This window comes from Mus caroli, chromosome 14 (assembly GCF_900094665.2).
Source record: "Mus caroli chromosome 14, CAROLI_EIJ_v1.1, whole genome shotgun sequence".
Taxonomy (NCBI): Eukaryota; Metazoa; Chordata; class Mammalia; order Rodentia; family Muridae; genus Mus; species Mus caroli.
In genome coordinates this window covers 113,513,385-113,537,605 of record NC_034583.1, presented here as the reverse complement: position 1 = coordinate 113,537,605, position 24,221 = coordinate 113,513,385, and the positions used below count along the sequence as shown (strand labels likewise).

The window sequence follows — 24,221 nt, the reverse complement described above, 5'->3', positions numbered from 1 at the left end:
AAAATATACTTTTCCATCTAGAATTTGGTGCTTGCCCTTTTACCAGACTTTCTAAAAATGTGTATTTGCCATCAACCTGGTTTATATTTTTCCATGAGCATGGTAAGTTAGAGTCACATTCTAAAAAAGAAAGGTACCTGAGTTTTCCTTAATATCTAAGAAGAGTTCATGCTACTTTGGAAGATGGAGAGTGGAGTTGGTTTTGTCTGTGTGCAATGACGTTAAACTCCTCCTTTATATATTTTCTAAGGTTTACTCATTATAATTGTTAATTGTAATTTTAAAATTCGCTTTTAGCAGAAGGATATGAGGCTAGCTCTGAGAGCCAGCAGCAGGCCTATGAGCTGGGTGAGAAGGAAGAGGGTCTCTGGGGTTGGGCTGGAGCAGGGCTGGGGTTGGTGGAGGGGAGCGCTTCAGAGGGGTGGCACACACTGCAGTGACAGTCCCTCCCAGGGCTGGTTGAGGCACCTCACTGGTGACGGGTCTGAAAGCACGTGGCTACGTCATGGAAAGCCAGTCTTTTCAATGCAAACTTCAACTCCTCCTCCTCCCTCTAATGCCTGTAACTCACAGCCGAGGCTGGGTGAGGAATCTGGAGAGGAGATTTTCCTCATGCTTACGGTGGCTGGAGACTGGAAGGAAGAGTGTAGGGAAGGAGGAAGGAGATTTGTGGCGCTTTCTACCTACTACGAGACTGAAAAGGGGAGGGGGCACCTACATTACATCTTCTCTTCGTGACTGAGAACTGCAGGTTCAGTCCGATCCTACGGAGCTCTGGCGATTGCTTATTTAAAAAAAAAAAGAAAGAAAGAAAGAAAGAAAGAAAGAAAAATTGACCGCGGGAGAAGGAAGGCTCAATCTTTGGCAGCCAGACTCGTCTTGGAGGTGGTATTGGTGTGAGAGTGTGTGTGGTGGTGGTTCATTTTTTTCTTTCTTTTTTTTCTTTCTTTTTATTTTTTTTCTTTTTCTCTTTTTTTCTTTTTTCCCCCTTCTCTCCTAGGGGCTACACAATGGCAGTCTTCTCTCGCTAAGATGAATCCGGCTTGCCTTCTGCAGATCCGCCCATCCTCAGTTCCATTTAGTAAAAGGCTATGATTTTCTCTTTGGGGATCTTTTGTGCATTACTGTTCTCCCTGGTTAGTTCTGGTCTCGGTTGGGATTTCTTTGCTTTTTTTTGTTTGGCTTCATGTGAAAAAGGATTTTTTTCTCTCCAACCCTTTGGTCATGATCCAGTGGTGATCAAGAGGGGATAAATCATTCACCCTGGCCGAGAAAAAACAATCGCTGAGAAGTCTCAAAGAGATATACCACGTGAGGGGAAAAAACTGGGAGAAGATCCGGAATATTAACGTTTTTCCTATGGTAAAACCGGTGCCCCTCTTCAGGAGAACTGATTTCAAGTTATTATTATGCAACCACAAGGGCCTCTTCTTTCTCAGGGTGTCTAAGCTGCTGGGTTGCTTTTCGCCCAAATCAATGTGGTTTCTTTGGAACATTTTCAGCAAAGGAACGCATATGCTGCAGTGTCTTTGTGGCAAGAGTCTTAAGAAAAACAAGAACCCAACTGGTAAGCAAAGCATGCATCATATTCTGTTTTCCCTGGTAATATCCGTCTGTTGCTCACGGAGCTAGGTCTGCAGTTTTGCTATGCAGGAGGCCGGGGAACATGCAAGGAACCCGGACAGTGTTGCATACAGAGGTGTTGCATGAATAAACAAGTAGCCACCGCCGGATCTGCGTCCTCCCGACCCGAAAACCGTGATCAACAGCTCTTAGCTGTGACACAATCCATCATTAGGAGGGAGGAGGAAACTTTTTTTTTATCCCCCACTAAGTGAATGTCTGGTGGAATATAGAAGGGCTTATGGCTATGGCTGTGCCAGGAGAAAGAGCCAAGAGCTTGCCTTACTTCTACTCCTCCGGGGACATAGCTTTAGACTTTCTGATTAGCTTGCACAATATTCGCCACCCCATCACCTTTAACAAAGTAAAAGCGCCCCCTCCCTCACGGCCTGGATCCTCCGTCAGCCCCCGCCTCCCTCCCCCGTCTAGCTCTGGGTGCTATTAACTCATTCCCTAGTCTGCCTCTGACACATCCAGCCAGAGAACACTGAACACCGGAGCAGGGCTTGTGCCTGGGGGAACCAGGACCCAGAGGACAAGCTCAGTCCCTCTAGTATATGACATTTAAGTCCCTTCTTTTAAAAACCAGCGTGGAAACCTTACGTGTGGGTCCCACACTATGTGTGTGTGGACGAACAGAGAGGGTCCTTGCCTATGCCTCCTGGCGATCATGCGCCCTATTCCAAAGGGCTCCAACCAGGGAAACTTGCAGTATATTACATAAGAAATGCAAATGCAGGTGATTCTGGGAGCTGGGTCCCAGGGGGTTACTTTCCAGTGTATATCTAGTCTGAGGCATTTGGGAGCAGCCAAGTGGGCGAGCAACCCTCAGGCAGTCAGGCCGGAGGGCTGCCTGATGGTGGCAGCTGTGGCAAAGGAACCTGGGTGCAGCCTTTCCTCAAATCATTTCCGCTGTCAGCCAGGAGTGTGCATTATCCTCTGGCTGGGATACGGTGGGAAACGACCTGGAGCGGTTTTTGTGTCTGGAGTTATGCTGGAGGGGCGGGGGATCCTCTGTCCTGCAGTGACAGCGGGCGATGGAGACTGCTGAAGCTAGCACTGCGGTGCACTAGATCATAGCTCTCCGCGGCCACCCTGACACCTGGAGCTTATAGCCGGCCATGGCATTCAGAACTCCCACGGCTGGGCAGCAAGTGGCTGCTGTCTCCCAGGCTCTGAACCCAGCAAATGTAGCATCGCCTGGATGACGCTCATGGAGGGGGCTGCAGTCCGTGGCTGCAGGGAGAACAGAGGAGCGTGGGTGGGCGGGGATAGAGGCAGTGGGTGTGGAGGTCGAGGAAGCCACCACTTCTGCAGCAAAAGGCAAGGTGCCTGCGAGTTGTTCAGAGTGTCCAAATGGGCAGATGTTACTGTGCTGAGACCAAGGGAAGTTGCCCCTAGCTGGGACGCTTAGGGGACTGTGGAGGCTCTGGGAGGAGCCAGCTATTGGCTTCCAGGAGGGCTCCCCACTGCAGTGGAATTGTTGCCTCTGTCCTACAACCCTACTCCATATGTTCTAAATCCACTCCTTGCCTACCAGCTTTCATTACTGTCCCCTGTCTTTTTACTCTTCTGTTCTTTAACTACTCAGCGTTTAGCAACTAACTCTGAATTGATGTTCAAATCCTGAGATTTGTCCAAGGGACAGCAGATTGAGGCATAATCTTACTTACCATGACATTACTGATTCAGCCCTGAGGTATACTCCTGGCCATTGGCAGCTAGCCTGACACCATCGATGCCTGGTTCAAATAATACCCAGCTACATCTGCAGCAATGGTTCATGGCCTGGGCATGAAATAGTTGTCTGCAGGACTTCCCAAAGTGGGACAGGTCAAAGGCTGTAGTTGCAAGGGAGGGGCTACTACTTCGCACAGTAAAAATAGTAGCCTTTTGAAGCCTTCTTGTGTTCTGTGAAAAGATTTAGTTCTCTTCTGAGAACGGGAAACAGTAAAAAGTCTTTCTTTTTTGAGACTTGACCATTTGTCTAGGGACCTCAAACTCAGCCCTTCCATAATACTGGGGAATGAGAAATAACTCAGAGGTGGAGAAACAGTAAGCTTGTTTTCAAGACTTTTATGTTTTTATTGTAAATAATTTTACTGAAAATGCTGACCACCCCTGCTCAATTGAATATCTTTTTATTATAAGACTTGCCCCTTCCCATCCACTTTCATCTCTCTAGAATAACTTCCTCTTTCCAAAGTGCTTTGGAAGTTGTTAAACTAATGATTATTTATTTTAGGGAGAAATTTATTTTGCAGCTAATGTACTTGAGTGGTGAAGTGGAGGGGTTAACCCACGATGTGTCTGACAATATAGATGACTATTCTAATAGGATACTTAAGGCTCAGATTGCCAGGGATTTGAGTCTAAACTGGAAGTCAGAGCACTTAGTAGATTTCCCACCACCACCACCAAAAAAAAAAAAAAAGTGTGTTAAACTGTGTAGCTCACCTTCAAAAGGCTGGACTCAAACCCATATCTGCCATTTCCTTTGAATATTGTACTTGGTGAGGTCTATTCTCCTGCTATTAACATGAAGCCTATAATCATTTGCAACTTTTTGATCCCAAGATAGCAGTACAGCTAAGAATTTAATTGGGTAATTAAAATAAAACAGGGACCAAAATCCTCTTAACTGTTAAAAACAAAAAGAACAGATTGGCTACCACCTATTATGTTATCTTAAATCTACAAGGAGGACAATTAACTTGTTTCAAACTAAAAAGCTCGACAGAATGCTGCCAAGCACTAGGGAATTTGTTGCAAAGCATTGCCTCCTTAATATTTCAGAGGCAGATTTTAGGTTGGTTTTTCTTCCCAATATTTGCAAGTTTTGAAATAATTTACTGATTATTTTCAGCTTTGAAATCCTCAACAGTTGTGGAGAGTTAGGATAAAGGTTCCTGAGAATTTTAGAGGCGTGTATTTAATGGTGAAATTTATTCATCAACTCAGAACTTACTAATCAACTCCATAGTATTGCATTGTTCTATAGTTGTGTTATGTGATAATCTAATGAGAAAAGAACATGTAGCATGCATTTGGGTTACATTTAAAAAAATCAAAATAGTTTAAACTTTTTTTGGATGTAAAGTAAATCTACTAATTTCATGAAAATACCTAGTATTTTACAGCACAGTGATTATCAGAGAACACATTTTGATGTATATATGTGCTCAAATGTCCCACTTTCTGTTATTTTCCTAGCACAGCAATAGCTGTGCATTTAGAAGGAATATTACCTGCTGTAGCTTTTGCTGTAAGTATGAGTCATGCAAGGTGACTGTATTTTAGGCAAATCATTAAGTAGGAATAATAAGTACAAGGTGATTTTTTTTTTTTTTTGGCCTGGAGGAGGCTTGTAATGTTTTCTTGAACCAGTTTAATAGTTTAGAATGACCAATGTGTCTATCAGGCTTGTTTAGGAAATAAACTAGGTCACTGCTTTTGAAGCACAGAGTGATAAGGTAATAAATACAGTTGATAAGTATTAAGGTTGTGTCACTGTTTGTCCAGATTACTAAGGTTGTGTCACTGTTGTCTGCCCAGATTCCTAAAACCAGTAAAGGAGTCAGGGACTCTTTCACTTGCTGTATCCAATATACCATGTGCTAGATCCCCAAGCCTTCTTATCAATTCTGGAAATTGTGGAAAACTCAGATTTTAAGATACTTTATAATGTGTGAAAATCTTCTTAAGTACAGGTATCTGTGGTGGGAGGATGTGTAGGAAGTATATTACCTAGGCATAGCTTCACAGAGTGCACTGGGAACAGTCCATAGACCCATTGCCTCTGGTGTTCCCTTTTCTGAACTCAGCCTCATCTGCTGAGTAACTAACTCAACCACAGAACCAGGAGAGGCTGATAGCAGCCATTAGTACCTTCTGTTTCTTACTGGCATTGGTATCTTTAAGACCCATTTTTTTTTAACTAATTGTTTTCTGTATACCAAACACCTAGTATGTTAGGGCAATTCATTTACATATAGATTTTAAAAAGTTACTTGCATATAGGTGTGCCACATCCTTTTGAAGTGAGAAAATAGGGAGACTGGAAAGAAAATACCAGTAAGCTCTCCCTTTTCCCCTTCTTCTCAGCCTGCAGAGCTGGGTCAGCCAGAAATTGGCAACTCTAAACACCAAGTGGGCAGAAAATGAAAACATCAAATTCAGATAGCATGACTAGAACAGGAAACAGGTGGAAGGTTCTTCTTGTAACATTTTTAAACTGAGTTGTGTCTGGACTCCATCTAGAAAGTTTTAGTTATTGAGGTAAAGTGAGTTATACAGAGTAGTGCCACTTTATGAATCAAAGGTAGCATTTTTAGCTAGGCTAAGTTCTGAATTTCTAGGAGAGTGGATTTTTTTCTTTTCTTTAGGTTGACATCCAAGTTAACAAGTATAAAGTCAATGCTTAATAAACTCATCTTTAACAATGTAGATGATGTTCAAATGATGCATTGCTATTTGAATATGCTAAAGCTAACTTTATACTGTGCTTCACATTTCCCACAGTCGACTATTACTTTATATGTTTGAATCTAGCTTTCCACGTTTTAGCAAGACATACACTGGAAACTTTTGTGTTTTCATACAAATGGTAACAAGGACAACAACCAATGTTTTTACTCTTTTATACAGTTTGGAGTCATACTTCATTCATACTGACTCATAAGTTTTATATAAATACCATGTGTATGTATCAAAGTGGAAGCATTTATTTCAAATAGTTTTTTATGACTTAGAGGGAAACAGTTGAGACACTTGGACAGTGTGGCACAAATTTTGCCTCTGTGAAGTTTAAACCAGTCATTGCATTATACATAGGATTGAAAAACAAACATACACCACTGAGCCCAACTTAGCCACACCCTCGGGTCAATGTGGGTCAGAGATCGATCTACTTATTCATCTACCTGCTAGTGTTTAGTCTATACATTTTTCTTTAGATCTTTAGTTAATGCACCATGCATCAGATCCAGGTGTGAGTTAAACCTGGGCATTGGAGAGCAGGGGATTTTCTGAGGGAGACAGTTCAATTTCTCAATTTATTTCCTTACATGCAATTCCAGTTTTTTTGCTATTCTGTTTTGGAATGGCCACTGCATCTAAATGTTTTCTTGTGTATTTCTCCAGTTGCTACACAATCATGCTTCTACTTTAGTCAAAGATGTAGGATGATTGGGAAGTCAAAAGGAAGAACTACTAGGATTTTTTTTTTTCAATCATGGAAGTCAAAAGGCAGAGAGTCTGTTTTATAGAGATCACTGACAGTGGTGTTAGACACTACTACATTTCCTGTTTCCTGACAAAACTTCTGCTAGAGATGGCAGAAAAAATGTTGCAGGGAAAAGTTGATGGCTCTAAAAAGCTGATTCACAGCATTGTGCCCCTATTAGTATGATAGTTGGTTAAGTTCATTCAGGGTTCACTTCCTTCCTGAATGATGAAAACAAAACTAAACACACAAATGTAAGTAGGGAAGCACAAATGGTGGTGACAGTGTCAATGTTCAGCTCTTTGTACAGTTGGGTGACTTTACAGAAGAGTCCTGAAAATTCTGAAACCTGTGGTATATTCCTCATACCAGAGCATTCTCTAAGAAAACCAAGCCAAGGGTTAATTGCATTCTTTCTTGCCCTTAAAATAAAAAATGAAGACTGGAGACCTCACCTGGTTCCCTAGGAGGCAGGACTGGCTTAATTTTATTATTTGGTTCTTTCTTGTTCCTCTTTTGTGGAAGTCAAGTGATTTATTTCTTTCTCTAAGGCAGTATCTGGGACCCTTTTTTATGGTCTTTCTCTTTCTTTCTTTCTTTCTTTCTTTCTTTCTTTCTTTCTTTCTTTCTTTCTTTCTTTCTTTCTTTCTTTCTTTCTTTCTTTCTTGCCATTGAGTTGGCAGCTGTTTCTAATGATGCCTTCTCACATCTTCCATTCTGTTCTTTTGCAGTTTAAAAGACAGTAATTTTCTAACCTTTTGGCTCAATATACTTCCAACACCAAATTATTTTGCTTCCTTTAGTCGGGAACCACTTTAGTAGGGTAGAGGATGCTGGGCCACTGTGTCTTTGGAATGAGAAGCTTGGAGTTTGTATCAGAAACAACATAGTTTGGCAGAATCTATAGCTTTGGATAGAGGACCTTGGCTTCTAGAAAACTGTTAACATTCCGTGCATAACCTAGTCTTAAAACTCTGTAGTTCTGATCTGTTCACAGCACGGAAACCCTTTGGAGATCTAGCTGAAGTTGGTGACCACAACAGGTTGCCAAAGGCAGGTTTTCCTTTCTGCCCAGCAGTCTTATATTTCCTAGGCTTGCGAAGGGGTTTGTGTGTAGGGGTGTGGGGTGTGTGTGTGTGTGGGGGTAGGGGGTAGGGCAGTTACTTTCACATTCATCCTAGAGGGCTCTGCTAGGCTGAGCAATGTAGTGGAGCTGCCAGCACAGGAGAAGTTTCTGTTGCCACGGAGATGACCTCTGACCCCGAAAGCAAGAGTGGCCCCTTTGCGGCTGCGGGGGGGGGGGTGCGGGGGGGTGCCTTGGTTGCTATGGCAACTGCAATATCCAGGATCTTGGCGCTGGAGCAACTTGGGAGCAAGGGCTAGGGAGCAGCTACTCTGCCCTCTTCTTTCTAGGATGGGAACATGGTTGTCCTGTGGAGCCCAGACTGTCCTATCGAAGATCCAAGGAAATAAGTAACAAGTCAAAAACTTTAACAGATTTGTAAGTAAAAATCAAAACACTTCTATAAATAATTATATAGGATAATGAGTTCATTTTTCTTGACTTTTTTTGGAAAATATTAGGGATGGAAAAATGATTTATAATGTAGTCAAGTGTTTTTTATGATTATATAAAGTTTTTGTTAATAGCAGGCATTTTTGCACATATTTTGGCTAGTATGAGAAGCCAAGTAGTACAATTAAAAGCCAGGTTTTCAGATGGATTGTTCCAGATTGGCAGGAAGGGAAAAGGAAGTGAAAAACCTTGTTGGGTTTATATATGTAGTGTACTTTTGCTTCCCAGATGCAAATGAAAGTGCTTGTAATTAAAACGTCTTCCCCCTTCTGTAACATTTTGTTGTCTGAGCAATTACAGTGGATCACTGAAGTGAGCCATAACCTTTTCTACAAAGCTGTCTCTTAACTAGAGTGTAGCTTAGGAGGATTCGCCATCTCTCTTCTTCACATTTCCTATATGAAATACAGTACTGAATTGTACCTAAAAAGCAAAAATAAAAGGGTCTAAAGACCAAAACAAAACCAATATTCTTTAAGTGGGATTAAAATGAAAACAGTCTGAACCTTGTATTCCTTCACTGTATTCCTGTTGAACATCAGGTGTTATAAGTATTAAGCAAAGAAAGACTATGTTTGCTAAGAGACCTTACTTAGCTTGCCAATTAAACACTTAACATTCACCATCATTCTGCATTACAGTTTTACTCTTAGGTGAATTGAAAGAAGCCAATATATTAAAAGTGTCCCCTTTTATGATTAACATGGCTCATAATATTTAGATTTTTTAGATTTTTTTATTAGCTCAAAAATATTCTCCCATTTACAATGGTAACTGAATGAAGTAAAAATCTTTGCATATCACATATATAATAATAGATACTAAATAGGAGAAAGACATTTTAAAAGTAAATTAAATAAAAATACGAAAATATACATTTTAGGGGGTACTATAGGATGTTTTGACAAATATATGTGATAATATAGGAGATACTTTGAGTAAATGGATGATGAATGCTAGAAATATTTAAGGGTACAGGAACCAATTTAATGTGGGATATTCTAGCTTATCTTCTATTTCTATAACTGTATGAGACCAAGTAATTTAATGAAGAGAAGTTGGCAGTTGGTGGCTGTTGGGGACAGAATATCATTCACTCTTTAAGATATGGCCATTGGTAGGCTTTCCATGCTCTAGTAGATGTGCCTTCACCCATTTACTTAGTAGCCTTGGTAGGCTATCAGAAAGAGGAAAAAAAAAAAAAGAAATGAAGTTGGGGGAACATGATGAAAGAATATAGGATTTAGGGGCAGGAGATAGGGAAGTAATATCATATTTTGTTGTACACACATATGAAGTTACCAAAGAATGAAAACACACAATAAAAACTATGAGGCTCCAGAATAAACAGTTTACAAGTCTTCAGACTGGTAAATAAAAAAATCTGAGTACAAACCAAAGTGATTTGACGCCAAAGCAAATGCCCTTAAGTATCTACACTGTAGCTGTCTCTTTACAGAGCATGGTAGGCAGTGTGTGTGTATGTATATATACACACACACACACACACACATATATACATATATATGCATACACACATATACACACACACACACACANATATATATATATATACATATTTGTTTTTGTGAATCATCTTGACATAAAACTAAAATGAACTGCTACAAATTCAACCTTTAGAAACCTGGAGTTTAATGTCATTTTTGATAGTTATTTTAAAATTATTAAAATGAAAATTATTTATATTGATGCATTTTTACAGTTGTGGGTTATAATCATAACCAAAAATCTAATCAGGATTTAGATCATCACTGATCACTCCAGAAAAAATTTTCCTCTCTCTTTCAGAAGTGTTTTGACTTCTCTGTCTTTAACTTAAGTTACAGTCAAATAACCCATCACTAAATCATAGTGTGTTTCTTTCAGAAGGCACAATGCGTCTTCTGAAGCAAAACATAGTCTGTGATCCAAACTAGTTGAGGGATCTTTTCTTGGCCAAAAACAAGTAATCAAGGTCAGAGAACAGGGATTCTGGTGACCCCAAGTAACTTGCTCATCTGTGGAAAAGATTATATTAACTTTTATAATTACAGAAAACGAGAAAATCATGTTAGCACACTTAGAAAATACAGGGGCAGTGGAGATATCAGGTTTTGGATGTTATAACATTTTTAGCTTTAGGGGTGGTGGGAGCTAGTAGACCTAAAAATTTCAAAAGTTTTAAAAGTAACAAGGGTGTTAGGTCAGATACAAAGGTTGAAAATGAATGGCTAATAGATGGGATTAAAAGTAGCCAAAGACAACTTTGGCTCCATCTGTAAACATCTCAGTTGTCACAGTAACCAATGATAGAAGTTCTAGGAGTTAATTACTCTGCAGATCTCCAGCTAAGAGTGGCTTCTTCAGAGAGTATCAGTATATGCTTTGAGATTCCCCTGTGTCCTTGCTGTTATACTGGTAGGTTTAAAGGGGGGAAGCTTTGGCTTTTACTTTGTAAACTGGAATTTTCTAATTGAACAGAATAAAGTTAACACCCATAAGTTGTCAGGAACAACAAAGCGTCAAAGAGTATGGAACTTTTAATCTTATCATAGGATGCAGAGCTGTTAGTGCAAGACAAGGAGACTCCCGGGACATATAAAAAGGACTTTATTACTCAGAAAAAACAGGCAGGCTGGGATTCATGTCCTTATCATCTCATGGTGTTCTACATGATCTTTGGTTCTGTAGAAGCAATGTTCAGTGGCTTAGAAGACACCTGTACACAAATACACCATGTACTAATGGATTAAACAGGGTGGCATATTCCTTCAAAATAATATCTCTTATGAAAAGTTAACTGTACTACTATCCTAAAAGCAGGAAAGGCTCATAATGATAATGCTTTAAAAATAAAATACAACAAAATTATGTGTGTGTCAGCAAAAGGGAACAAACACAAATCAGAAGGAACAATAATAAAAAATTATAATAAATAGTAGGATGTGTTCTGAGGACTTCATGGCTGGGAAAGACTCCAATTCACTACTATATAGAATAACTGAAAAAGGGGTAGTATAATTCTCAAGTAATGGTCTCCTCTCCACCACTGTACTTCTTATAACTAAAGGTAATGAACAAGAATTATTTGATTTTGCTCTAAATTTTGTCTAATTTTTGTTCTCATTTGTTTTTTTAAATAATTTTTGGTTTATATTTTATATTTATTTTATTGGTTTTTTATTTATTTACATTTCAAATGTTGACCCTTCCCCATCTCCCTTCTGCAAACCCTCCATCCCATCCCCTCTTTCCCTCTAAGAGGGTGCTCCCCCACCTACCTACCCACCACCTACATCTACCTCACTGATGTAGCATCCCCCTTCGATGAGACATCAAGCCTCAACAGGACCAAGGACTTCCCTTCCCATAGATGCCAGATAAGGCAATCTGCTAGAGCCTGGACCTATCCATGTATATTCTTTGGTTGGTGGTTTAGTCCCTGGGAGCTTTGAGGGGGGGGTCCAGTTGGTTGATACTATTGTTCTTCCTATTGGGTTGCAATCCCCTTCAGCTCTTTTCAGTCCTTCCCCTCACTCTTCCATTGTGGTCTCTGGGCTCAGTCTGATGGTTGGCTGTGAGTATCTGCAACTGTATTTGTCAGGTACTGGCAGAGCCTCTAAAAGAACAGCTATACCAGGCTCCTATCCAGGCACTATCAGCAATAGTGTCTGGGTTTGGTGTCTGCAAATGGGTTGGATCCCAAGGTGGGGCAGTCTCTGGATGGCTTTTCCTTCAGTCTCTGCTCCACTTTTTGTCCCTACATTTCCGTTAGACAGGAACAATTCTGGGCTAAAGATTTTGAGATAAGTGGATGGGACCCATCCCTCAACTGGGAACATTCCTATTTACTGGAGGTGGTCTCTTCAGGTTCTATCTCCCTGCTGTTGGGTATTTTGGCTAAAGTCATCTCCATTGGGTCCTAGGAGCCTCTTGCATCCCTGGTTCTGGGACTTTCTAGTGGTTTTCCCATCCCCCGCCCCTGCTACTTATTTATCTTCACTCTTCTGGCCCTTTGGACTTCTCTCCTGCCTATTCCCATACCTGATCCTGACCCTGCTTTTTCCCTCTGTTCCCCAATCCCACTCAGCTCCCTCCCTCCCTCCCTCCCTCCCTCCCTCCCTCCCNCCTCCCTCTTTCCATCCACACATTGGCTTTCCTTCTCGTTAAGCTTCATATGGTCTGTGAATTGTATCGTGGATATTCTGAACTTTTAGGCTAATATCCACTTATCAGTAAGTACATACCATACATGTCCTTTTGGGTCTGAGTTATCTCACTCAGGATGACACTTTTTAGTTCTATCCATTAGCCTACAAAATTCATGAACTTGTTGTTTTTAATAGCTTAGTAGTATTCCATTGTGTAAATGAACTACCCTTTCTGTACCCATTCTTTGGTTGAGGGACATCTAGTTGTTTCTAGCTTCTGGCTATTATAAATAAGACTGCTATGAAAATTGGGAAGCATGTGTCCTTGTTATATGTTGGAGCATCTTTTGGGTATATGCCCAATAGTGGTATAGTTGGGTTTCAGGTAGAACTATTTCCAATTTTCTGAGGAACCACCAGATTGATTTTCAAAGTAGTTGTACCAACTTTCAATCCCACCAGCAATGGATAAGTGTTCCTCTTTCTTCCCATTCTCACCAGCATCTGTGGTCTGACAGCTTTCTAAATAAAGAGAGAAGGAGGTTTGATTCTTCACAATGTGAAAGGAACTAGTATGTACCTGCTTCTTTGCAAGATGATGTTTTTACTGAAACACTCAGTGGGAACTAAGTAAAAATGCCAACAAGTTATTTGAACACAACCACCCTTTCACCAACTTGTAGCACATTGTATTAGTGCTTTTCTCATTAAAGTGATGAAATATCTGAAGAGAAATAACTTAATGGAGAAAAGGTTTATTGTGGCTCATCATTTGAGGGTTATCATAGTGAAGAACATGAGGATGTGCAACATATTGTACCTGCAGCTAGGAAGCATAGGAGAATGAATACTAATGTTCCTTATTTTCTTATTTCTACTTAATCCAAGACCCTAGTCTATGGGATGGTGTTGTCCACATTAACTGAAGTGGATTTTCCTCCTCAGTTAAACCTCTCTGGAAACTCTGTTCAAGACACAGAGCTGTGTATCTTAGGTGAATCTAAAGTCCATCAATCTGACAATATTAACCATTACAGGCATCTTTTTCTGAAGTGATTTAAGGTGCTGTTCTGGCTCTAATAGTGCTGGTTATTGTTAGTGGAGACATACATTAAGGAACAGTTTACCACAGATACACTTTTGGGAACTAGTGTTTGTCTTATAGTTTCTGTTACAAATTTTAATTGTGTATTAGGGAATCAGTATCTTTGTTTTAACGTTTGAAATGGCACAAAATTTATAACATGATATTTTAAGAATGATAACTTATAGTAAAGAGCAAATCTTATTAGTATCTAAAAAATAAGGCATTAAATTAGAAGTTATAATCTCTTTGATTTACAGCTAGAATCAGAGTTTCTAAGACTGGTATGCATATGGCCACATATATATAGGGATGAGAATAAGTTCCTTTTGGGTGCTGATGGTGGTAGAACAATGTGTTTGGAGCCAATGAAACTTAAATTCAAATTCTCTGTTGGATGGGTGAGTGAGTAGTGATTGAATCAAACTTTTATTTTACTTTCTTTGCAAATTAGAAAGCAATAGACAACTAGCTGCATAACACCACAGGACCAGATACTGAGACATTAAGAAAAGGGCCTGACTGTTTTTACCTAAGTATAATTGAACAACAACAACAACAACAACAACAACACCATGTGCATTTTGTGCAGGTAAAGATGCTACATCAGATCATGGTCTAATCTGTGTCATCTGAGTAAGTGCCTATCACCTCACCGATTCCCTCAGATATCCACTGACTCATGAGAACCCAAGTAAGGATGTTTAAGGTCATTCAGTTAACTCTGTGACTTATAGATTTCCTCTTTCATGCTTCGTAGTCAAAGTAGACTGAGGTAGTATCTATCTCTGTGCACCTTGATATCAGCTTCTGTTTACTAACGTTTTTACTAAAATGTTAATATTTTAATGTGAGACAAATCTTTGTACTTCTCTTACATTTTTAACACTGTTAAATGGTTTAAATACAATTGTGTAGTTGTAGGAAAGTGATTTTCAGGTAAAAATACAGTATATTTATTTCTTGTTATATTGAATTATGGCAAAACTGGACATAACTACATAATGAACAGTGACATGCTACTTTACCTCACAGATTAAATTGTAGTTTGAACTTTCATAAGATTCAGAGAAATACAAAGCATTTAAATATACTTATAGTTATGAATGCATAATAGATATTTCAATTGGACATTTGTGTTCTTATCCCACCTGCTGGCCAGCACAATCTTTTACCCAAGAGAACCACTGATACAGGGTCTGTATTAACAATAATTTAAAAGCAACAAGTAAAAGCTCAGATGTAGGTTGGTACAACTGTTGATACTTTCAGTTCTTAAACTTATGACTGTGAAAACAGTGTAATAGTTGTACTAGATAGTTTTGTGGTTCTCAGCTATTCCTGAATTTTGTTTTGTTTTAAAGACAGGGATTTACTATGTAGCTCAAGCTGGTCTTGAACTAACAATATTCTTTTTTTTTTTTTTTTTTTAAGATTTATTTATTTATTATATGTAAGTACACTGTAGCTGTTTTCAGACACTCCAGAAGAGGGCGCCAGATCTTGTTACGGATAGTTGTGAGCCACCATGTGGTTGCTGGGAATCGAACTCATGACCTTCAGAAGAGCAGTCAGTGCTCTTAACCACTGAGCCATCTCTCCAGCCCCGAACTAACAATATTCTTGTCTCACCCTCCTGGATGCATACATTATGGATGTGTGCTACCACACCTGGTTATTCTTTGTCCTTTTAGGTGGTCTACATGTAGTTTGATAGAGAATGCACTGTGCAAAATGTCCCAAGTCTCTAAACTTACTTTTGTTAAAGCACTTGTTTTGAGACAGCATCTTCCTATGTAGCAATGAAGGAATAAACTGATTTTTCTCCTTTGTTCTTCCCCACTCCCCTTCACCTCATGTAAAGAACAGTAATGTCAAGAACTCCTATTTTTTGACTAAATTACAAATGGATTTGGGCAAAATCGAGAGCTCATGGTTACTCTTGAAATCTCAGAATAAATTCACGCGTCAACTTTCTGCTACCGCAACAAATACCTGAGATAATCAATGACAATCAACTTAAGTGAAGAGGTTTATTCTGGCTTGCTGTTTTGGAGTGTTCAGACCATGGCTGATCAGACTTGATTGTTTTAGTGAGACATCTGACTGGGGCAGAAGAAGAGAGTAGAACAGAGTTCTCACTTCAGTACTAGGTCATGTACTAGAAAAGAGGAAGGAGTTGGAATCATATTATCTTCCAAAGACTGGAGATAGGGACCCCCTCTTAAAAGTTCTACCTCCAGCAAATCCTACCAGTGTGTGCCACTGGAGTACACATGGAGAGACCCATTTCTCCAGCTGCACACACACACACACACACACACACACACACACACACACACAGATATATATATATGTGTAGCAGAGGATGTTCTTGATGAACATCAATGGGAGAAGAGGCCCTTGGCCCTGAGAAGGCTCGATGCTACCATGTAGGAGAATGCCAGGACAGGGAAGCAGGAGTGGGTGCAGGGGGAGAAAGGATGGGATAGGGAGTTTTCGGAGGAGAAACAAGGAAAGGGGTAACCTTTGAAATGTAAATAAAGAAAATATCTAATAAAAATAAAATAGATATACAAAGTAAGTATTTGCTGATAGTGAATTTTAAGGAAATATTTTAAAAGAAAAAAAAAAGTTCTCCCTCTTTCCAGAGTAACCCTTTATTACTGGGACCTTTGGGAAACACTAAGTTCCAAACTATAGCCGCTGGGCACATTTTTAAAGGAAAATGAGGTAGTAAATAGTTATAAAACAGGTTGTGACCAGAAACTGATCTATATTCCACATAGCTGACTGGCATCTGTGGGGGCTGTCCTTCATTGTAACTGATGCTGACAATAGAACCAGGGCCTTACACGATATATTCTACCACTGACCTACTTCTGTAACTTTTTGTTGTTGAAATTTGTTTGCCTAGAACAACACCACTTGAGGATTCTTTTTCCTCTACATCTTTGATGACTTTTGTTACCATCTTTTTGATTTTAGTCATTTTATTGAGTATAAATTTGTATGTTTTTATGGTGTTTGGTTGTGTTTTCCTAATTACTATTCATTTTTATTTGTTTGTTTGTTTTGTTATGTTTTGTTTTTTGAGACAGGGTTTCTCTCTAATTACTATTCTTATTGGCCTTTTGTGTATCTTCTTTGGAAAAATATCCACTTACATGTTTTAACATTTTAAATTGAGTTATTTATTCTCTTAGTTTTGAATTGTAGGAGTACATTATATATCCTAGACACAAATTTCTTATAAGGCTTATGATTTATAAGTATTTTCTTCCTTTCTGCTTATTTTATTCCCACATTTTTAGTGATGTCCTTTAAAGCATTTTAATTTAGTGAGGTTTAATTTATCAATTTTTATTACTCATTTATATGCTATTAAACATATGGTATTTATACCTAAGAAACCATTTCCTAACTTCAATTTACAAAGCTTTAGCTCTAAATTTGCTTTGGAGATGTGTAAGCTTTACATTTAAGTCTAGGATCCGTTGTGAGTAAATTTTTGCAAATAGGATGAATTATGAAAACATTTCTTTTACATGTTAGCATTCATTTGTTTAAGGACTGTTTGAAAAAAATTGCAATAATATTTGGAAATCTTATTCCTAGATGATATAAACCAAAGCATTTTTTTCTTTATTTCTAAAACCAATTTTAACTAATTTTATCAAAAAATGATCTAACAATGTCTCAGTATTTCAAATAAAAAAATAATATGTCTAATGTACCTACAGTAGAGACACTGTGAACACTTTTTATGGAAATGCATGTCTACTTTACTATAGCTTACTTCAAAAGAACATCTAACATTAATAGCCACATGAAGTGTGCAAGCATTTTTAAGAAATCAAATAACACATGCTTAAGTTCATTCAAGGTTCTATAAGAATACCTTAGACTGGTTGGTTCATTTTGTTGTTCCTCCTATAGGGTTGCAGACCCTTTTAGCTCCCTGGGTACTTTCTCTAGCTCCTTCATTGAGGGCCCTATGTTCCATCAAATAGATGACTGTGAGCATCTACTTCTGTATTTGCCAGGCACTGGCATAGCCTCACAAGAGAGAGCTATATCAGGATCCTGTCAGCAAAATCTTGCTGGCATATGCAATAGTGTTTGGGTTTTGTGGTTGTTTATGGGATGGATTCCTGGGTGGGGCAGTCTCTGGATGGTCTTTCCTTAACCAGTAACCTACCCCCCCCCCCCCCCCAGAGCTTGTGTCTCTAGTTGCATATGTAGCAGAGGATGGCCTAGTTGGCCATCATTGGGAAGAGAGGGTTATATGCCCCAGTACAGGGGAATGCCAGGGCCAGGAAGAGGGAGTGGGTGGGTTGGGGAGCAGGGAAGGGGGAGGGTATAGGGAACTTTAGGAGAGGAAACTAGGAAAGGGGATAGCATTTGAAAAGCAAATGAAGAAAATATCTAATAAAAAAAGAATACCTTAGACTAGGTGTTTATAAACAACAAAAATTCATTTCTCAGAGCTCTACAAGTGAAAAACATCCAAGTTTGAAAATGTTAAAGGTGCATCGTCTTGAGAAGGCTTTATCTAGGATTTAGAGATGAAACCTTTTTGGCTGTATTGTCACATGATATAAGGAAAGATCAGTTTCTTTTATAAGGGTACATGTCTTGGAGGCACATGATCTGATCATCTCCTAAAAGTTCCACCTCTTCCTACTACTGCATTGGGAATTAGAATTTTGAGATAACATAAACACCAAGACTATATCACTTAGACTATTTGTAGCAAGTAAACAGGAATAAATATTTTTTATAGCCATATCTATGATTCAAAATTGCTCTGATGCTTATGTTTGTTTTTAAGGAATTGGCATTTCATTAGTATATTGATAATAGGATATCATATTTACAGTTAATTTTTCTAGTTTTAAAGGTTAAGCCACAAAGGTCAAGATTCAATGATATATAAATTGCAATTTCTGTATTTAAATTTATCTTAATTTCTTATTAATTATGACATGCAAGACATATATATTCCTTGATATGAAATGTTATCTAAGTTTTAAGAGAATCACATCTTCTGCTAGGTTACTGTGAATAGAAAAAAAAAATCCACTACTATGCATGAGATCAAAGCTGTGTCATTTCTAGAAAGACCCTTCTGAAAGCAAGTGGACAGTCTCAAGCACCATCAGTTGATGAATGATGCAAATGTCCTGGGTTATTATATATTGATTTCTTTTGTATTATATATAAAAATACTCGGTTGCCTTGGCTATGCTCTAGGGATTAAGAGAAGGGACATTTAACCTTGTTTGAGCCGTAGTACTTAATTCAAAGCCCCAACATCAGTGAAATATTCAAATGGGATGGGAGATAGATAAAGCTGTGAGAGGCCTCACTGATCTTAGTTTGATTTTCTTAAGGGGTTGGCAAATGAGCTCTCCAAGGTAGAGTTCTTGTTTTATGATATTAAATTTTTTCTCTTCTATTACATCCCTAAAGAAGAGTATAATGGTGTTAGATGACTTTCACTCGATTGTTCTGATTTATTCACTCACCTGACCCTGCTTTTGTTTTTTTCTTCCTGACAAGATCTCACTCTATAGCTTGGTTTGTCTTAGAAGGCACTTTATAATCTAGCCTCGAATTCAGAATTTTCCTGTCTTAGCTGTCTGATTGACAAGATTAAAAGTATAAGCTTGACATCCCAATTTAACAAAGGAACATTCCTCCCAAATTTTAGAATGGTGTGGATTAGATGAGTATGTTCATATGTTGTTTTTATCTTTGTGTTAATCTGTGTGCATTTAGCATCAAGAAACATGGAGTGCATAATTTGAAAATTGCATGTGTGTGTATGTGTGTGTGTTTGAGAGAGAGAGAGAGAGAGAGTGAGAGAGAGAGAGAGATTCCACATTATCTAAGTGCAGAGAAGCAAGCAAGGGGTACCTCTTCTTTCTAATTCTATTTTTCCTGTGGCAACTTTCCTAACACTGAGTGGGTTTGCATAATTTATAAGGTATATTTGATTTTCTTGAAAATAATAGTCTAGATTTCTTTACATATGTCCAACATACACTTTTAGGCAGAGCTGGAAGGCCAAACAAATAATTTAATAATTGATTTGTTGATTCTGATATAATACTGAAGGATAAAACACTACCATGTCCAGAGAAACTTAAACCAACCATAATGGAACAAGGATGTAAACAGAGTACTCACTCCTGGAACTTTAAGGGGGGCAGGGAGGTATTTTATATCTACTGAAAAATGCAGGTTTACAAAAGGAACCACTAGAATTTGGGTGATAATAAACTCAAAAAACAAAAGTCAGAACTTTAAAAGCAGAGACCAAATTAGAAATATTTATTAAAAGTTGGACCTAATTCATAAACTGGGGGTGGGGTGGGGGGCATGAGAAATGAAGAAAAGCAATTAACTATTTAAATTATTAGTCCCTAGGCCACCCCTGAAGGCTATAACTTTTCACAGAATGTAGAAAGAGGGTCTCAGTATAAAGCCAGGGGTGGTCAGATAATTTCACTCTGGGGAGTGGGGGAGATTGGGGACGGGATCCTATTTGTAAGTGATAATACAGAATAGAAATGTAAACAGTTACATCGTGGTAAATAAATCTGATTAAAGTGTGTGCAGAAGCAAAAAAAAAATCTGAAATTTGTCTTTGTATTAACAGAAAATGTGCTGTAGAACAGATAAAAGATTCAGCACTTTCTTTTTCCCATGCTAAAGATAAGTCTTTTGGAGCAACTCCTACATTAATGCTGTATATCCTTTGTCTTGTACTTGCCCAAGTGTCCCCAGCCCTCTTGATCTACATGGGTTAGTGTGGTCAGACCCTCTTTTTGGGTCACTAAATACCTTCTTTAGATAACTATTGTTGGATAGTATGCGTTTCAAAAATTAAATTTTATCCCTCTTACTCTCATTGATAAAACCAGCCTTTGGAGTAAAGGTTTAAAATTCTATTTGTGATTTGTCTGTGTCTCAGGGTCCTTTTTGTTTGTTTTGCTTTTGGTAGGAGAGAGAGAGTAAATACTATTTTACCTATTTACAGGCATCAGCAGAGAATATGTATACATAGAACCTAGCATGTAGATCCTTATTTACTAGCTTTTTTCTCACTATTTCCTTGTCAGTTACTATAATGTTAGTTTCTTTCTTGTGTTCTCCTATAAGAATGAGGCTTATGCTAAAATTAGCATTAAATTAATATTTTAAAGTCTTTTATATGCAATTAGTGCTATCGTAAGTAAATGACAATAGAAAATAAAATTATTTCTAATGACTTGTTTTTGATTCTGGGGTTGTAACAAAAGCTTTATATATGTTAGAAACACACAACTGTCCAGTAAATTTATTTTTAAATAAAAATTTAAAGAATAGTTTTAAGCTCACTGCAAAACTGAGGACAAAGAGTTTTCATATTTTCTTTGCCAACACATATGTTGACATGTTCTATCAAAGTGGTCCATTTGTTACAAGTGAGGAAAGTGTATTGAAGTATACAGAGTACAATGCTTGCATCTGAGTTTATTCATGGCATTATATGCTTTGTGAGTTTGGACAAATAAAGTCTTCACCATTGTGATATATAGAGAGAGTTTTTTTTCACTACCTTAAAAATTCTTGTGCTTATAAAAATGTCCAAACAAAGGTTGAAGGTAGACATATTCAGAGGCTTAAGAAAATTCATGTTCTTTCACTGAATTTCATTTTGTACTTTTTAGGCTTAACTGTTTTTTCACCTATGTTTTGTTGGTCCTAGTGGACTTGCTGAAAGCAGATAGTTTTTCTAATATTGTTTCTGACCTTTTAAAGAACATTGTCAAATATATGTGCTAAAATATTCATACATCTACTCTTTTCACATATACTTTCCAGATATGTATTAGTCATGCATGCATGCCAAAATGACAAATTTTGAGGCTTTAAGTAGGTATCTACACACTCATATCTTTCCTATACTGTTATCTTCATAATTCATATTCCATTATTACTTTGGCCTAATAGAAATAACCTCAGGTACTGAGGTAAACTTCATGGATAATTCCCTTTTTCTGATGCCTTTTGTTCTAGTTATAAATTAATGAAGCACATGTAAAGTAATCTTCTTTAATCATTATTTTGCTATATGAGAGGTTCTTGTTTTCTTTTGACTTTGGATCAGAAAGAATCTCATTTGTGGCTTTGATCTCTTTTTTTTCCTTTATTAGATATTTTCTTTATTTATATTTCAAATTTTATCCCTTTCCATCATTTTCCTTCTGAAAACCCCCCATCCCATCCCCCCTTCCCCTGCTCACTCACCTACCCACTCCCACTTCCCTGTCCTGGCATTCCCCTACACTGGGGCATTGAGTCTTCACAAGGCCTCTTCTCTCATTGATATCCCACAAGGCCATCCTCTAAATTTCCTTCTGTGGTTCCTGTTTCTGCTTAACTCCTGCTATTAGTGTTGTTGCTCATATCATCAAATTCTTTTTAAATTATTTATATGTTTTAGTTTTTTCCTTTATTCTTACCTGACTATTTTGGGCTCTGCTATTTATTTCTTTTCCTTTGGGGGGAGTGGGGATAAGCTATGTAGATGTGTGAAGTCTAGCTTGAATTGCTTGCTTCACAGTTTGGATGGCAAAACTCTTAATCCATTAATGAACATTCCATTGTGATAAGAGATAGACAGGACTTTGTGAATGTAATTCTCATTTTAGCTTCAGGTCCCTGGGGATGTTTCTCATCATGAGGCCCAGGGTTCATGATGAGTGCTAATTGCTTATGGATGACAATAGATTGATGATGATGGTGGTGGTGATGGTGATGATGATGATGATTAAATATATAGCAATATGCTTCAATTTTTAGAAATATCATTGGAAGATATTCTATTAATTAACCAGTCAGTTAATATGATTTAAAGTTATGTAGATATCTCAGTTGGTATAGTAATGCCTTTGTGAACATGAGGACCTGAATTTCATTACCATAGTCCATATTACAAAAGGCCAAGTATGGTGTGTATACTGGCAATCACAAAGTAAGGAAGTGAGGACAGTTAAATCTTGAGACTCTGCCAGCTAGCCAAGCCTATTGGTGAACTCCAGACCAGATACTAAGTCTTTCTTAAAAAACAAGATGGGTGGTATAGGAGGAATGATTCTGGTGGCTGACCTCTGACCTCTACATACACATACACACACGTGTGTGTGTAACCTTCATCCCCCAAAATATGATTTAAATGGTACATGTCAAGATAGTCTGATTTAAAATGTTAATCAGTGTAAATAGTTGTCTTAGGGTCTAATCTTATAAATGTTTTTGGAGTCTATTGGTATAGTCTAGGCTGGATTAAGTTTGTTTTCTCTGCTAGAGAAAGAATTAAAAGGCAGGAAAACATGAAGGACAAACAGGCAACAACAAGAGAAATCTCAAGCACTGCAGACAGAATCAACAATTTAGAAAGGCATTTATTGGGGTTGAGAGAATACACACATGCATCAAATAGACAGAGAGACCCTCTGTGAAGCAGAGGGATGACTCAGGAAGTCAAAACATCCAGCCTCTTATCCAGAGCTGGGGGTTTTAAAGTCTCTGAAGAGTTTTTGTCTCCTAATTTAGGGCAGGTCAACTTGAAGACAGCTAAGATGATTGGTTTGCCCAGAACTGCTGCTGTGTGATGAGTCCTAATCAGGCCAGAAGAACTTGTTGAATTGATGTATTGGTGCATAAACAGGCAGGTGTGGGAGGTCACAGATGGTGGGAGACAAAACTCTGGCAGGAAGTTGAGGAAAAAACTAGCTATCTTGGAAAAATCACTACCTTTATTACTTAGCAATGGTTCCTATTATTATGTGGCTATCAGGGAGTTTGTCTAACTCCCAGTTTCTCACTATTAAGTTTAATTCTAAGAAGGAATTTATTACTTTTTTGACTACTGAACTGATTTACTTACTAGATTTCTATAGTATTGTTTTTCCAGGAAAGGTTATGAAGAGAAGATAAATTCTAAGAGAGTGCTAGACTAGGCAATTGTATGTCATCTACTTAGAAGAGAGTTTGTGCTACACAAAATAGGGCAGAACGACCAGTGAGGATTTTTGAAAAGTATGAGAGCACAGAGAAGAGAGCTGGAAAGAGAAGAGTTCAGAAGAGGGTTCTTGGAACAGTTAATTGTATCTACAACACAATCAACTGACTTTTGTTCATTATGTATTTATTCACTTTACATCCTGATAGCAGCCCCCTCCTTCCTCTCCTCCCAGTCCCACCCTCCCAATCCCCTTCTTTCATTTCTCCCTCCTCTTCTCTAAGGAGAAGGGGAGCCTCCACTCATCCCCATGCATACCAACATGCCCTGGGAGTCAAGTGTCATTAGGACTAAGCACATCCTTTCCCATTGAAGTCAGTTAAGGCAGCTCAGCTAGGGGAAAAGGATCCAGGGGCAAGCAACAAAGTCTGAGTTAGAGACAGTTTCTGCTCCAATTGTTGTGGGATCCACATGAAGACCAAGCTGCACATTTGGTACATTTGTATAAGGGGCTTAGGCCCTGTCCATGCATGCTCTTTAGTTGG

At 38.4% G+C, this 24,221-nt stretch overlaps 1 protein-coding gene across 2 annotated transcripts in view; it reads left to right on the top strand.

Annotated features, from left to right (window-relative positions):
- Nucleotides 1-332: 332 nt before the first annotated feature.
- Nucleotides 333-24,221, top strand: part of Fgf14 (fibroblast growth factor 14) — a 637,724-nt gene continuing 613,835 nt past the window's right edge. The window contains exons 1-2 of one of the 2 annotated variants that reach the window (XM_029468877.1): nucleotides 333-348; nucleotides 1,001-1,567. In XM_029468877.1, coding sequence (XP_029324737.1) covers nucleotides 1,360-1,567 — 208 coding nt within the window. In that variant the 5' untranslated portion in view covers nucleotides 333-348; nucleotides 1,001-1,359. Of the gene's footprint in view, nucleotides 349-518; nucleotides 886-1,000; nucleotides 1,568-24,221 lie in introns of those variants that run through there. The other variant, XM_021181486.2, reaches the window with a different exon arrangement.